This window comes from Chinchilla lanigera, unplaced genomic scaffold (genome assembly GCF_000276665.1).
Source record: "Chinchilla lanigera isolate Chin_1 unplaced genomic scaffold, ChiLan1.0 scaffold00114, whole genome shotgun sequence".
NCBI classification, from domain to species: domain Eukaryota; kingdom Metazoa; phylum Chordata; class Mammalia; order Rodentia; family Chinchillidae; genus Chinchilla; species Chinchilla lanigera.
The window spans coordinates 5272879-5287230 of NW_004955515.1; the positions used below are offsets into that span (position 1 = coordinate 5272879).

The 14352-nt window shown below is 36.0% G+C and overlaps 2 protein-coding genes across 8 annotated transcripts in view; one reads left to right on the forward strand and one right to left on the reverse strand.

The window, feature by feature from the left end:
• Positions 1-14352, reverse strand: part of Cenpp (centromere protein P) — a 228091-nt gene that overhangs the window by 52622 nt on the left and 161117 nt on the right. The gene's annotated exons all lie outside the window — the stretch shown is intronic.
• Positions 399-14352, forward strand: part of Ecm2 (extracellular matrix protein 2, female organ and adipocyte specific) — a 35433-nt gene continuing 21479 nt past the window's right edge. For 2 of the 6 annotated variants that reach the window (XM_013506868.1, XM_013506871.1), the window contains exons 1-2: positions 850-1169; positions 10847-11156. In XM_013506868.1, coding sequence (XP_013362322.1) covers positions 10871-11156 — 286 coding nt within the window. In that variant the 5' untranslated portion in view covers positions 850-1169; positions 10847-10870. Of the gene's footprint in view, positions 504-849; positions 1170-7784; positions 7888-10352; positions 10416-10846; positions 11157-14352 lie in introns of those variants that run through there. The other 4 variants (XM_005408907.2, XM_013506869.1, XM_005408909.2 and 1 more) reach the window with 4 other exon arrangements.

Here is a 14352-nt window from a genome sequence, read left to right on the forward strand (position 1 = left end):
TCAGCGGCAAAGCGCCTGCCTGGCAAGCGCAAGGTCGTGAGTTCGGTTCCCGGTACCAGAGAAAAAAAAAAAAAAAAAAAGATTTTTTGCTGGACATGGTGGTGCACATCTGTAATCCTAGAACTTGTGAGGATGACGCAGGATTGCTGCAAGTTTGAGGCCACTCTGGGCTACATAGTGAGTTCAAAGTCAGTCTGGACCTGGACTACATAGCAAGCTCCTGTATCCAGAAAAAAAAACAAAGACCAGATTGTAGATAATCACTTAGTCTATGATGGACACTGGGTCATTTTCCTTATGCTATTCATTTTATTTCTACAAAAACCTGAAAGGCAGATATTGTTATCCCAGTTGTACAGAAGAATAAAGTTTCATCGAAAGCATTAAGTAACTTACTTAAGAGCCCAGGCAGCAGGGTTGGGCTTAGAGTCCTGCTCTAACTTGTTCATGTACAGATGAAGAAACTGAGGCCAAAGCAGACAACTACTTTGCCACAGTAACAGGTAATTAGGAGCCTTAAAGCTCCCTTATATACTCCCTTTTTATTACCCAGTAGTTAGAAGTCACATCATTTCCAATAGCATTAACATGTAACTGTTCTTTTATTTCTTTCAATATTGTGTGAGACTGGCATGGACAGACAGGCAGAGGATGAAAGATTTAAATAATAATAACCTCGTTTTTAAAAAGGCATTCCAGACACATATGGCCTTTAGTTAAACAATATGATCCCTACAGTCTGATAAAGTACAAATGCTATGTGGGGGCTGGTATGAACTTTAAGATTTTTTCTGTAAACAGCTTGTGAAAACCGCAGATTTCTTAAGCTCATTTTGTGCTTCTAGCTCTGCGTTTTCAGCCTGCAAAGGAAATGCTTCCCTCCAGCCCCAGCTGATGTTTTCCACTTTTCCTATGATTTTTAAAAAATATTTCCCTTGGTAACGATTTTCCCTGGTTACTTTCTTGGCTGATTTTCTACAAAAAGAACTAAAAGGCATTTGTCCCCAAGGGAATCAGTTATTTTAGATTTTACTAAGAAGTCAACAAACATTTTTTCAACATTTCCTTCTGTTCTTTCTTTGTTTTTTAAAGAAAGCTCTGATTTTGTTTCACTTTCAACTGGAGACTTAAGTGACACCAAGCAAAGTCTACTTAGTTTAGATTTCCAGGTAAAAAAGTTTTTAAATTTTAAGTTTCTACTAAGGCATGTGGAATGTTTTTAATATTCTGGTATTTTATGTGCAAATATGTTTAATTGTAGAGAAAATTAGCTCTTTACTAACAGATTTTAAAGTACAAAGTATGCATTATTTTGTTTTGTTGTTTTTTTTCAGGGTGATTACTTCCCAAGTATTTCAAAACTTATAAAGTTAGGATTAAATTATTTTCATGTTTGGATAGAATTATGTGGTAAACAGAAGTATAAATTGGCTTGAAAGTTTCATTCTTTTTCAATTTTTAGTTCTAAAAGATTAACTTAAAATGTCTTTTATTTGAAACCTGTTGGGTGACAGGATAATAACTGACGGCTTCATTTAGAAGTTTAAAACTTAAGTATTTTTAAAGTTTACTTAACAGAAATAATGAAAAACTTTAAATGGAAAAAATAATAAGTTGAAGTTTACAAATGATATTAATGGTCGGAATAAACATAAAAGTGCTAAAAAAAGATAAAAACCTTACTTGATAAAAATAATATTGGGATTAGAGTGTCAAAATTTTACCTCTAGAAACATGTTCATTCACTATTATAAAGTTGCTTATTAGATATTAAATGTAAAGCAAAATTCTGTAAGTCTCTGAAAATAAGGAAAGAGTAAGCATCAATTATAAAATCAGCATTAAGAAATCATTTCACAACATTTATTTAAACAGTTTAATGATGCCTGTCGAAATGAAAGTAGTTCTGTCAATTTACTTAAATACTTATTTAAATTTCTGGGTAACTAAAAAGGAGTCAGCCTGTAGGGAGGGAGACAGGCTGGGAGGGGATTTCAGGATGAGGATCCTGGGACATAGAGTGTGACCAGTCTGGTCACAGCCAGTGCCCTCTCTCCTCCACACTCATGTAGGCAATGCCCTGGCAAAGAGGTGCTCATAGCAGGCCCAGGACAACAGGATGCCTGAGACTGTCATGGGAGTTCATCTCCAAAGCCCTGAGGCCCAGGGCCTGATTTCTCATGACTTCTGTCATAGGATAGAGGGGCTACATATACAACTGTCAAAGCAGTAAAACATCAGTGCATACATTGTATGCAATGCAGAACATTCATGCTGTGCGTCCATCAAGGCCCACTTGCTCTGCTTCTTAGCAAATTTTGGCTCTACCCTCCCCCACAGCTCAAATTTTTACACTGATTTCCCTTCTTGCTACTGTTACTCCTACTGGATCTATGAATTTACTCATCAACACTAAACATAATACAATTTTAGGTGTCAATAAGCTAATGAATTTGTACCTCCTTTACATTTTGCATGTTCATTTTTCTGAAACTAACGTAGATCATAAAAATAGTTCAATTGATCTTGCATTCTTACATCTGGCAACCTGAGCAACTTCGTGAAAGATAACAATATGTAATATAACAACCATTGTTAATTTCCTAAAAAAAAAAAAAGTTCAAATACAGTTTCATTCCAATGAGATACAGTAATGTTTTTGAAGCGGCTGTAGGAATTAACACACATGTAAGCTGAACAAAAGCTGGATGCTGAGGTTGACACCACAATATCTCAGTGGTTGCTAACTGTGAGCTAAGGTGATGTGGAGGCAGGTCCACACAGTCAAATCTAAAACCTGACTTAGAGGAGGGTGATTTTGGCAGATGGAGTTATAAAAAGAGCTACTGAGATTCGAGAGGGCCAACCAGACAACCTGCCCTTTTGGCTTTTCATCACATCCCTAGAAATAGTAGACTGTTATAGATGTATAAAAACATGAATATACACAGCTGCACTGGGAAATAGGAGGAGTCTTGATGGAATAGACACTGTAAGGAGTTCTTCAAACATGGAGGGAAGAGGGGAATGAGCTTAAAGAGGGGAAATGTAGCCTTGAATAAGAATGGAAGAGAACAGAAGAAAGAAAATTCAGAAAGACTGTGGGTTGAAAAATCCCAAGAACAAATTAAGCAACAACAGTAACCTATTCCTAGCCACATTACAATAAAACTTCTAAGTATCAAAGATATCAAACAAAAATTTTCTACAAAGGGATGAAAACGAGATTCAAGTCAAACTTCTTACCAACACTAAATATAAGAAAATAATGGACCAATATCTGCAAAGTATTAGAGGAAAATAATTAAATGATTTTGAAATCATAATCCTATTTTCTGCCAAACAGAATTATTTCCAGACATAAAAGAATGACAAACCTTCATAAGCTATAAGATACAGTAAAAGATACTGTAATATATATAGTTATTTCTGCTAGTAACAAAACAAGTCTGAAGAAGTCTCTTTTGATGAGGCAAGTCAGCCCCACTGATCTGCTGACAGCAACCAGGAAGATGAGAAAAACAAAAGGGCCACTATTTGGAATAGGACTGAACCCAGAGAGGTCTAGAACAGCCTTTCTTCTGGAAGCATCTGTGGATTCCAGAAAGGTTACTGAAAAGCTTCACAGAGCTTAAAAACAGTTTCATGAGCGAGAGAAACAAAAAACAAGGAAAAGGGCCAAACAAGTGGTAAAGGGCGAGAAGTGGCACTGGTGAAATTAGTAGGGTTTGAGTGGGCCCCAAAATGTAATGATTAGTTGGAAATAGTGAAGCCTGACTTTAACTACTCAATAATGATCGGTGATGCCTTTACCCTCATGCCTAAACCAGATGTAAATCTTCTTTAGATAGAAAACACATCATCGTACAACCCAAAGTATTGTCATAAATTTCTATGCAATGTCTGGCACTTAATCAAAGGCCACCAGGTAAATAAAAAGACAAAACAATATGGCTAAAAACCTAAAGAAACACACACACACACACACACACACACACACGCGATAAATAAAATAGAGCAGTAATGGTGAACATTTTAGAGATGAGTGCCCAAACTGCAACCCAAAACCCACTTATCTATTGCAAAGTGCCAGCACTGCAAATAAACATAAATACTGAGGTTTTAGTTTATAAAGAACAATTCATACATCTTTTGTCTTGAAAGAAAAACAACATGTGTGCCACAGGTTTGCCACCATGGAAATACAGGATCCAAAAAATCTATTCTTCAGAAAGACTTCAAAACATTGATACATTCAAAAAAGAAAAAGACAAGATTAAAAATTTCAGCAGGAGAAATAAAAACTTACTGAAAACTGAAAAGGAAGAAACACAATGGAACAATAAAATTTAATGGATAGATTTAATAGCACATGAACGACAGCTGATGAGAATATTAATAAACCAGATCAGTTAGGAAAATAATGAGGATGAACTGAGGACAACAGATACAATAGAGGGAAAGTGCGGAGTCACAGTAAGGAGGCTGTACACAAGCAGCTGTGCTTCTGAAAAGAGGTGAAGGGCTGGGGATAGAGCTCAGTGGCATGGCACCTGTATGGCTGGCATGTGCGAGGTCCTGAGTTTGATTCCCAGTTCAAAAAAACAGAAAGAAAAAGAAAGAAGTAAGAGGAAGAGGAAAGGAGTGTGCATGAAGGAATAAGGGCCGGGAAGCTCCCAAATGCGATATGATGAACAGCAGCAAGCCACTAATTCACAGAGTGCTGTGAACCTAAACACAATACAAACAGGAGAATAATACCTGTGCCCATCAGAGTAAAACTGATGACAGCCAAGGGCAAACAGAACATCTTAAAAGCAATCAGAGTAAAAAGTTAATTTTAAAGGAGAAGTATTTAGATTAGGACATGACTTTTCAATAAAATTGTGAGGAACAAAAAGATATAAGAGGGGTGGGGATTTAGCTCAGTGGCACAGCGCTTGCCTGGCAAGCATGAGGTCGTGAGTTCGATTCCTGGTACTGGAAAAAAAGCCCAAAAAATAAAAAGATACAAGAACAGTATCTTCAAAGTGCTAAAGAAAATATATGTCAAATGAAAGTTTCAGGATAAAGATAATACATAAGCATTTTGAGATAAACACAAAAAAAGAACTCATTTTCAACAGACCGGCACAAAAGTATTTACTAAAAGACATTCTTTAATCAGATGGAAAATACCTGAAAAGGTCTGATTCTAAATGAACATTGAATACAAGATAATAATCTTTTGAAGGTTTAAAATATAAAGAGAATTAAAATACATGATATAAATAGCGTATGTGCCAGAAGAGAGAGACTAGAATCAATTTGTTGGGGTTCTTGCATTGTCTAGAAAGAGGTAAAAGCTGAGCATGGTGGTGCATGCCTGTAATCCCAGTACCTGGGAGGCTGAAGCAGGAGGATCACTGCAAGTTCGAGATCAGCCTGAGCTACAAAGTAAGCTCAAGGCCAGCCTGAACTGCATAGCGAGACCCTTGTTTTCAAAAGACAAAAAACAAAAACAAATATAGAAAGAGGTGAAGGTCCCAAAAGTCCTTTGCTAAGTCAAGGATGCATGTGGTAATTTCTACAAAGAAAAGAACAGTAAAAAGTATATAACCATAAGCTACTTACATGGGGTACTGAAGCAAAAGGACTGCAAGTTTAATGCCAGCCTGGAGAACTTGGCAAGACTCCGTCTCAAAATAAACATTAAAAAGGAGGGGATGTAGCTGAGTGGTACTTAGCCTAGCACAGCAAGTTCCTGGGCTCACTGTATAGTACAGTACCAATAGCAAAAACTAAGAAATCAATTAAAATGAAAGCAAGACAGAAAAAATAACACTGAACAGGTAGACAAAGCAGAAAGCAAATAGAAAAAGTTTTAAGCTCAAATATACCAAGCATTACAGTAAATATAACTCAATTACATGTTTCAATCAAAAGATAAAGATTACCAGACTACAGTAAAAATGTTACTAATAAAAATCATAGAACACAGAAGGCTAAAAGAAAAAATCAGACAAATATGTTAAGAAAACATTAACAAAAAGAAAGCAACTACGTTAACATTAGACAAAGTAGTACTTATGGCAAAAAGCACTACTAGAGATAGATAAAATTGCCACATAAATAATTCTAAATTTATGGAAGTATATTCTTATAATGTAGCTTAGCCTCAAGATATATTAACAAACTTGACCAAACTGACTAATAAATGTTAAATTGCATTTAAAAAAACCAAAATGATATAATTAAAACAAAGGACTCTCTAGTAATATTATTTATAAATGTAAAAATGAAATTAAGAGCAGAAAATACTTAGGAAAGCTATATGGATAAAGATTATTCCCAATAACAAAAATAGGAAAATATTAAATATGTACTACCAAACTGTTAAGTAATTTATAGAAAGAAAACAAGTTGTAAAGACCTGATGGATTCATATGTATTAGTGTATGTAGCTGCATACCCATAATTTATTGCTGAGTGGAAATAGGTTTCAGCATAACATAGAGAACAAATATATATAATTAAAATATAAGTATATATGCATATATATATGCATACATACATACATACACTGTTATGAAAATTACACTAAATTTGGAATTGGGAATCTACGGCCCAGAGACCAATTCCTGTTTTCCAAGCAAAGCACCACCAAAACACAATCACGCCCATGTACTTATCACGTAGGGTTACTTTGTGGCTATAACAGCAAAGTTGAGTAGTTGTGCCAGAGACCATTGTTCTGCAAAGTTCAAAATACTTATTCTTTGGCCCTTGATAAAAATATCTACCTTTGTACTAAATGAGATATAGATAAGGCAGTTTGTCTTTTCTATATTACATTTGTAGAATTTTGATATTTAATTTTTTTAATAACTTTAAATGCATTTTAATTGATAACACTTTGGAGTTCGGAGAACACTTTGTGAAGTAGGTTATCATGTGGAAATGATCTGCTTATCTTCCACTCTTCCTTTTCATAACACTGTAAGAGTCTATTCAATTATAAGTCATTATGTTTTGGCTACAGCAACATGTGAATGTCTTGATTAAAACCCTCAAATAACTATTTCTCTAAATTTATGCTCCTCAATCTCAGCACTATCAACATTTTATGCCAACTGTTTCTTTGTTGTAGTGAGCTGTCCTGTGCACTGTAAGATGTTTACAGCACCTTAGCTTCTTCATGGTAGATAGTTGTAGCATCTCCTCCAAATTGTGACTCCTGAAATCATCTCCAAATTAGTCATGGTGATGCACATTTTTTATCTCAGCACTTTGGAGGCTGAGGCAAGAGGACTGTGGGAAGTTCATGGCCAGCACGGGCCACACAGTGAGTTCAAGGCTAGCCTGGACTGCATAGTGAGACCCTGTCTCAAAAAACAAAACAAAATTACTAAAAGTTGGGGGAGGGGCAAAAATCACACCCAGTTGAGGAGCACTGCTCTAAACTGAGTTGGCCAACTTTTGCTGTAAACTATTTTAACTTCTGAAGCTCACAGTGTGAGTCTCTTGCTGCAAGTACTGAACTCTGCCATTGTAACGCATAACCAAAATGAATACATAAATAAATGACCACGGTTGTGTATACTGAAATTTTATATATATTAAATTTTAATTTTGGGCCAGGGATATAGCTCAGCAGCACAAGCTCCTGCCTGCTAAGTGCAATGTCCTGAGTTCGATTCCGGGTACCAAAAAAAAAAAGAATAAATTTTAATTTCATGTGATTTCAACGATCATGAAATTATTTTTCTGTATTTTTTTCTTTATCTTTTTAACCCTACCCCAAGGTCTTGTGAATGCCTGACAAGTGTTCCATCACTGAACTGTACCTCCAGCTCTATTTTTTCTGGTGTGCCGAGGCTTGAACCTGGGTCTTCAGCATGCTAGCAAGTGAGTGCTCTACCACTGAGCAACATTCCCAGATCCTCCCCTCTCCACTCCTTTTTTTGAATGAAATTAGGGCAGGACTAATTAAGCCTCACTTGCTACAGTACAACTGTATGCAGCTTTTGTGTGTGTGTGTGTGTGTGTGTGTGTGTGTGTGTGTGGTGTTAGGGATCAAACTCAGGGCCTTGCACATGCTAGGCAAGCACTCTACCACTAAGTTCTACTCTCAGCCTTCTAATTTTATTTAACCACTTAGAGACAACAAAAATATTTTAGTTAGTAGGTTGTACAAAAACAAGCAGCAGGCCCAATGTAGCCTTTTGGTCCATAATTTCCTGACCACAGCTCTAAACTGTTACCATTCTTACAGCATGGCTCCCAAGGTCCTCTATATTGACTTCCCTTACATTAAGAACCTCAGCCAGGTTCAGGCTGTGAATGTTGTTCACTTCATGATTTAGATGTGCGACTCCAAATAATCATTCTCTTTTTCAGAATATAAAGTGATGGCTCTGCCCAAATACTGTGGTAGGGACAATTAAAGTGAATAAATTTAAATTTACATGTAAAACTACAACCACAATCAAGAAAATTAACATACCTACCACTCCCCAAAGCTCTCTTATGGCAGTGAGATCCTCCTGTCTCACAGTCAATTCATATTCCTGAACTGAGCCAACCACTGATACTCTCACTACTGAACAGCTTGAATTGTCTGCAGTTTCTATATACATTTCAGAATTACCTTGTCAATTTTTATCAAAATTGTCTGCTAGATTTCTGACTGGCTTTGTGACAATTTAATGTAGATTTATGTGAGGGAGAATTGAGAACTGAAAAATACATACATACATTTTTGAGACAAGTTCTCGCTATGTAGATCAGGCTGGCCTTGGACTCACTGTGTAGTCCAGGCTGGCCTCAAATTTGCGGCAATCCTCCTGCCTCAGCACCTGAGTGCTGGGATTACAGGCATGCACCACCATGCCTGGCTAGAATATAACAATATTGAGTCTACTGATCTATATATATGGTATATATCTCCACTGACAGAGGTCTTATTTCTTTCAGCAGTACTTTATCTTTTCAGAATATAGTAATATTCTTTAGTGTTTCATATTTTTATGCTATTATAAATGGTATTATATTTTTTAATTTTGTTTTTGATTGTTGTTAGCACACAGAAATAATCTTGATTTTTGTACATTGATTGTATCTTGAAGCCTTGCTTAACTCTTATTATGGAAGCTTTTTGGGGGCAGATTCCATTGTGTTTTCTACATAAATGACCTAGACATTTGTGAATAAAGCCAGTTTTATTTCTTCCTTTCAAATATGTGTGTATTTTCTATAAATAAAGTGTTGACTTATAAGTGCTTAGAATAAAAATTCTAGTCTGCTTAAATTTTTTTTTGGTACTGGGAATTGAACTCAGGACCTCATGCTTGCCAGGCAGGCACTATGCCACTGAGCTATATCTCCAGCTTAAATTTTATTTTATTTTATTTTATTTTTATTTATTTTTTAAAAAATTATACAAAGACAAAATATATTTGAGTCTGTTAGTAAACACTGCTGTTCCATATTTTAAAATATATTTCTAAAGATTATAAAATGGTGTTATCTTTCTTGGACTTCTGTGACTATAATGGCTAGAAAATCCAGCAAAATGAACAGAGGTGGTGTGAACAGACAACCTTGCAACATTCATGAACTTAAGGCAAAAACAATGTCACCACTAAGTACTATGTTAGCTGTAAGCTTTTCATAAATGACAATTACCCATGAAATAAGTTCCATATGACTCCTAGTTCAGTGGTGGGTTTAGTGAGTGTTTTATGGAGAATGGATGGCCTCTGTGCAGGGGATATCCTGGGGAGCACCGACAGTGAGGGGACCTGAGCAGAAGGCCACTGAAAAAAGGGTGGCCAGGCGAAAGGGCAGGGAAGCTCTGAAGAAAGAGGTTTCTTTTCTTTTCCACCCTACCTTCGCAGGGACTGCAGCAGACTGGTGGATACAATGCTGCTTTTACACCAACAGTGCCTAACAGTTATTTCTCAGCTTCACTATGTGCAGGATCCAGTCAAGTTATTCTTCCTGTGTTACTTCCTCATCACTGTTACTATTGCCTAGTTATGTTTATAAGGTACAATCACGCCTTCCACCCAATAAAGAAAATTATAAAGATAATGAATAATAAAACAGGAGGTCTGAAAAGTGAATTGTGGTGATGTTCGTCACATAGCACCTCAGCAGACCAGTGCAGAGATCTCCCAATTTAATTGCCAAAAAACTCAGCACAGTGAGGCCTAGTAAGGGGTCAGCAGACTATAGCTAAGGGCCCAAGTGCAACCCACCTTTTTCTGGTGGGGACAGTCCTGGGGATTGAGCTATATTCCCAGCTTAGTGTCTTCTTTTCCTTTTTTCTTTTTTTAATTTTGAGATATGGTCTTGCTAAGTTATTAAGTTACCGAGGATGGGTTTGAACTTGTGATCCTCTTGCCTCAACCACCCAGAGCAGTGGGATTAAGGTAAGTTCCATCATGTCCAGCTTGGCCCACTGTCTTTACTGTAATGATCATTTTATTGAAGCACCACCACAATTATTTACATATCACTTACGGCCGATTCCATGCTACAAGGTAGTGTTGAATAGTTATGGCAGAGAACAGATAGTTAAAAAGCCTGAAGTAATTATTATCTAGCCTGTCATAGAAAAGTTTGCTCAAGATAAGCCCAGAAATAAATACAAGAAAAGTTCTTTGATTCTAATAGAAAAATTCCAAATTCTGATTTGGCAGTGATATTATAGTACATAGCCCATATCAGTGATATTTCTCAAAGACTTATTACTGAGGCATACAAGCAATTATAAGTCAATTTTCAAAGGCAAAAACTTAATCTCTACTAACTTTGTTTTTTCTTAAGTCTCTACTAACTTTGAAATTCTTTTTCACTCTAGAAATTGCTTGGCGAAACATCAGCTATGAAATTTGCATTTTTGCTTTGTTTTTTTCTGCTTATTATTTTTCAAACTGACTTTGGACAAAATGAAGAAATTCTTAGGAAACAAAAGAGGAAGATGTATCACAGAAGATTGAGGAAAAATTCCTCACTCAACCATAGGTCCAACAGACAGCATGGAATTCAGCAAACAACTGCTACACCAATAGCAAGATTTCCCATCATTAACGTTGATTACAGCATGGAGGAAAAGTTTGAATCCTTTTTAAATCTTCCTGGAGCAGAATCAAGCTACAATGTGCTACCAGGTAAAAGAATGGTATGAGAGAAAAATAGACAGGGAGGCAGAGAGAGAGGATGAGGCCCTCCAGGAAATTAAGCCTCCATAGAAAAACCTAAGTTATTTTATTACCTTTTGGTTTAATCTACAAACAAATTTAAAATAATTTTAAAATACGTTTCAGGAATATATTGATGCAAAATGATTAAAAAAAGAAAAAAATACTTATCCTATGACCATACTTATAAAATCATAGTTATCATTTGTTTCTAGTAAGTTTATTATACATAAATTTTAAATAGTTGTAATTATGATACATATTATATACATATTAATTTGTAAAGTGTTTTTCATTTATGACAGATCATTTAGAATAAAAATAAATTACCTAGATGATTTTAAGAACACATGGCTATTAGATTTTTTTTTTTGCATTAGATGTGCTTCCTGTATGCAGCACATTATTGGATCTGGTTTCTTGATCCATTCTGCTAGTCTGTTTTGGATTGGTGAATTGAGACCATTAACATTGATACTTATAATTGATATGTATTGACTTATCCTTGTCATGTTATTTTCCTGTTGTTGATCTCCACCCTCCCTTTTTTTGTTGTTGTTGTTTGTCTTTTTGAGACAGAGTTTCACTATGCAGTTTAGGCTGGCCTTGAACTCATTTTGTAGCCCAGGCTGGTCTTGAACTTACAGCAATCTTTCTGCCTCAGCAACTCAAGTGCTGAGATTACAGGCATGCACCACCACACTCAGCTTTCCCCTCTGTTTAATTGCTTGCTTGGCCTGATGGATTCATTCTGTTTGGGTTCATGGAGTTGTAGTCCTTATTACCTCTTTCTAGACTGTCCTTCAGAACATTTTGGAGTGGTGGTTTGGTGTTCATGAATTTCTTCTTTGTCATGGAAGTATCTTATTTCCTCCATCAATTTTGAAAGATAGTTTTGTGGGGTACATAAATCTGGGCTGCAGTTTATTTTCTTTTATGGTTTGAAATCACCCTGAGCTCTCCTTGACTTCAGGGTTTGTCTTGAGAATTCTGCTGTGATTCTGATGGACTTTCCTTTATAGATATGTTTCATTTCTCTAACAGCTTTAATATTCTGCTCTTGGGTTGAATTTCTGGAATCTTAATCATTATATGCTTTGATGTAGACTGTTTTGATCATAGCTAATTACAGTTCCATAGTTCTCACTTATTTGTATGTCTAATACTTTTTCCCTGCTTGGGAAGTTTTTCCCCATTACTTCAGCTTTTTCATTGACTCTGATTAATCTTATATTATTATTCTTTGGATCATCCAGCAGCTGTTGGATTGATTTTTCATGGTCCCTTGCTATTATTAAGAAATCTTTCTTTTCATGATCACTAAACATAATCCTGTCTTCTATAACTGAGATTCTGTCCTCACATTGGCTCATTCTGCTGCATATCCCTTCCAAGGAATTTTTAATCTCCTGGATATCTGTTTGAATCTGTTTCATGGATTCCATTTCTTCCCTATGTAAGGAGTTTGTAGTTTCCATCATTTTCCTAAGTTCCTCTATTTTTTTTTTTTTTTTTTAAATCTGTATCTGCTCTAGAGTCACTAACCATGTCTTTCATTATGGCCACCATCTCTGTAGTTACCTGAGAAACTGATTTTTTCCAGAGCTACATTCATCTGCTTTGTTACTTCTGCTGTTACCACTTCAGAGAGGCCAGGTGGGTGGCTTTCAAATTATTCCACTTCATTGCCCTCTCAGTTTGCCTTTGGTGAGCTGGAAGTCTGGGGCTGCATCTTGCTTAAGTCTTCTCATTTTCTTTTTTCCTATTTTCTTTTTAGTTTAATTCCGGGGTTGATGTTCGTAAACTGCTTATAGCAAGTAGCTTTATTGCCAGTATTTAGAACCTTTAGGAGATGACAACTCAGAGTTGCCTTCTGGGTGTAGCTGGGTTTTGGGTTTTGAGTCTGTTGCAAGATCCTACTTCTTCAATTTATTGGGGATAAGAAGTTTCAGTCTATTTGGCCTACCTCTTGGTTCATTGGTACTGGCCTATAGTATTTTTTAAGACCCTTAGGCAATTCAGTCTTGGCATACAAGGAAGAAAAACTCATTGAAATAATCACGTCACCTTGGCGGAAGCAGTACAATCAGCAGTAACAATGGCATCAAACACAGCCTAGAAAATGACAAATTATGGTAACTATTAATTTGCTACCTTTAACTTTATGAACTAGATTTGTGGTTACGAAACAAAATCAGCCACTACAGTCTGCTGTGTTCACTACTTTGTTCCACTAGTGCATTTCTCTGTGGAGACCTCTGGGGTCCCCAGGAGTCACTCTATGTCTGTCTGTAGGTTCAAACCAGCCCTCCCATACAGTGAGTCCCAGCTGAGGAAGAAAGCACCGCTTGCCACCTCTTTCTTTTTCACTTCGGTCTCCCTTTTTGCTCTCCCTGTAGGCTTCAAGTCTCATTTGAGATCCTTGCTGGGCTATTAGGTATTTTCAAATATGAATGGAGTGAAAGCCAATGAATTTATTTTATGTGAATTACAGTATGGATTTTTAAAAACTGAACATATGAATAAATATATATATGAGAGAGGGATTTTTTGGTTTTATTTATTTATTTTTGTTTTGGGTACTGGGTTGGAACCCAAAGCCTTGCACATGTTATACAAGCACTCTACCACTAAATTATATCCTCAGCCCCTTGAAACTTTTTTAAAAATCTGAGACAGAGTCTCATTAAAGTTCCTGAGGCTAGATTTGAACCTGTGATTTTCCTGTTTCAGTGTCCAGAGTAGCTGGGATTACAGGTGTGCACCACCATGTCCAATTAAAAATTAGCATTTAATGATCCATCTTTTTCCAAGTTTAGAAAAAAAAGTATTTTAGGTATATTACCATTAAATAAAATTCTGAAAAGACAAAAAAAAAATCATATATTTTTCTGACTTATTGTCTCAATAAATCTAAATGCTTCTAAACTATTATTTCCACAAAGCTAAAAGAAATAACATACAATTACTATGAAAGCAGGCAATTCAGGCCACACAAAACATGAGTAGGGAAAAAAGAGGCAGAGAAATCAACTAAAATAACAACTACAGTACAGTATAATATCCATAACTGCTAAAGAATGATAAAATCAATTTCCTTATTTAAGTCAAAAGATATCCAAGGTATAATAATAGGAGATTCATGGGGCTGGGGATTTAGCTCAGC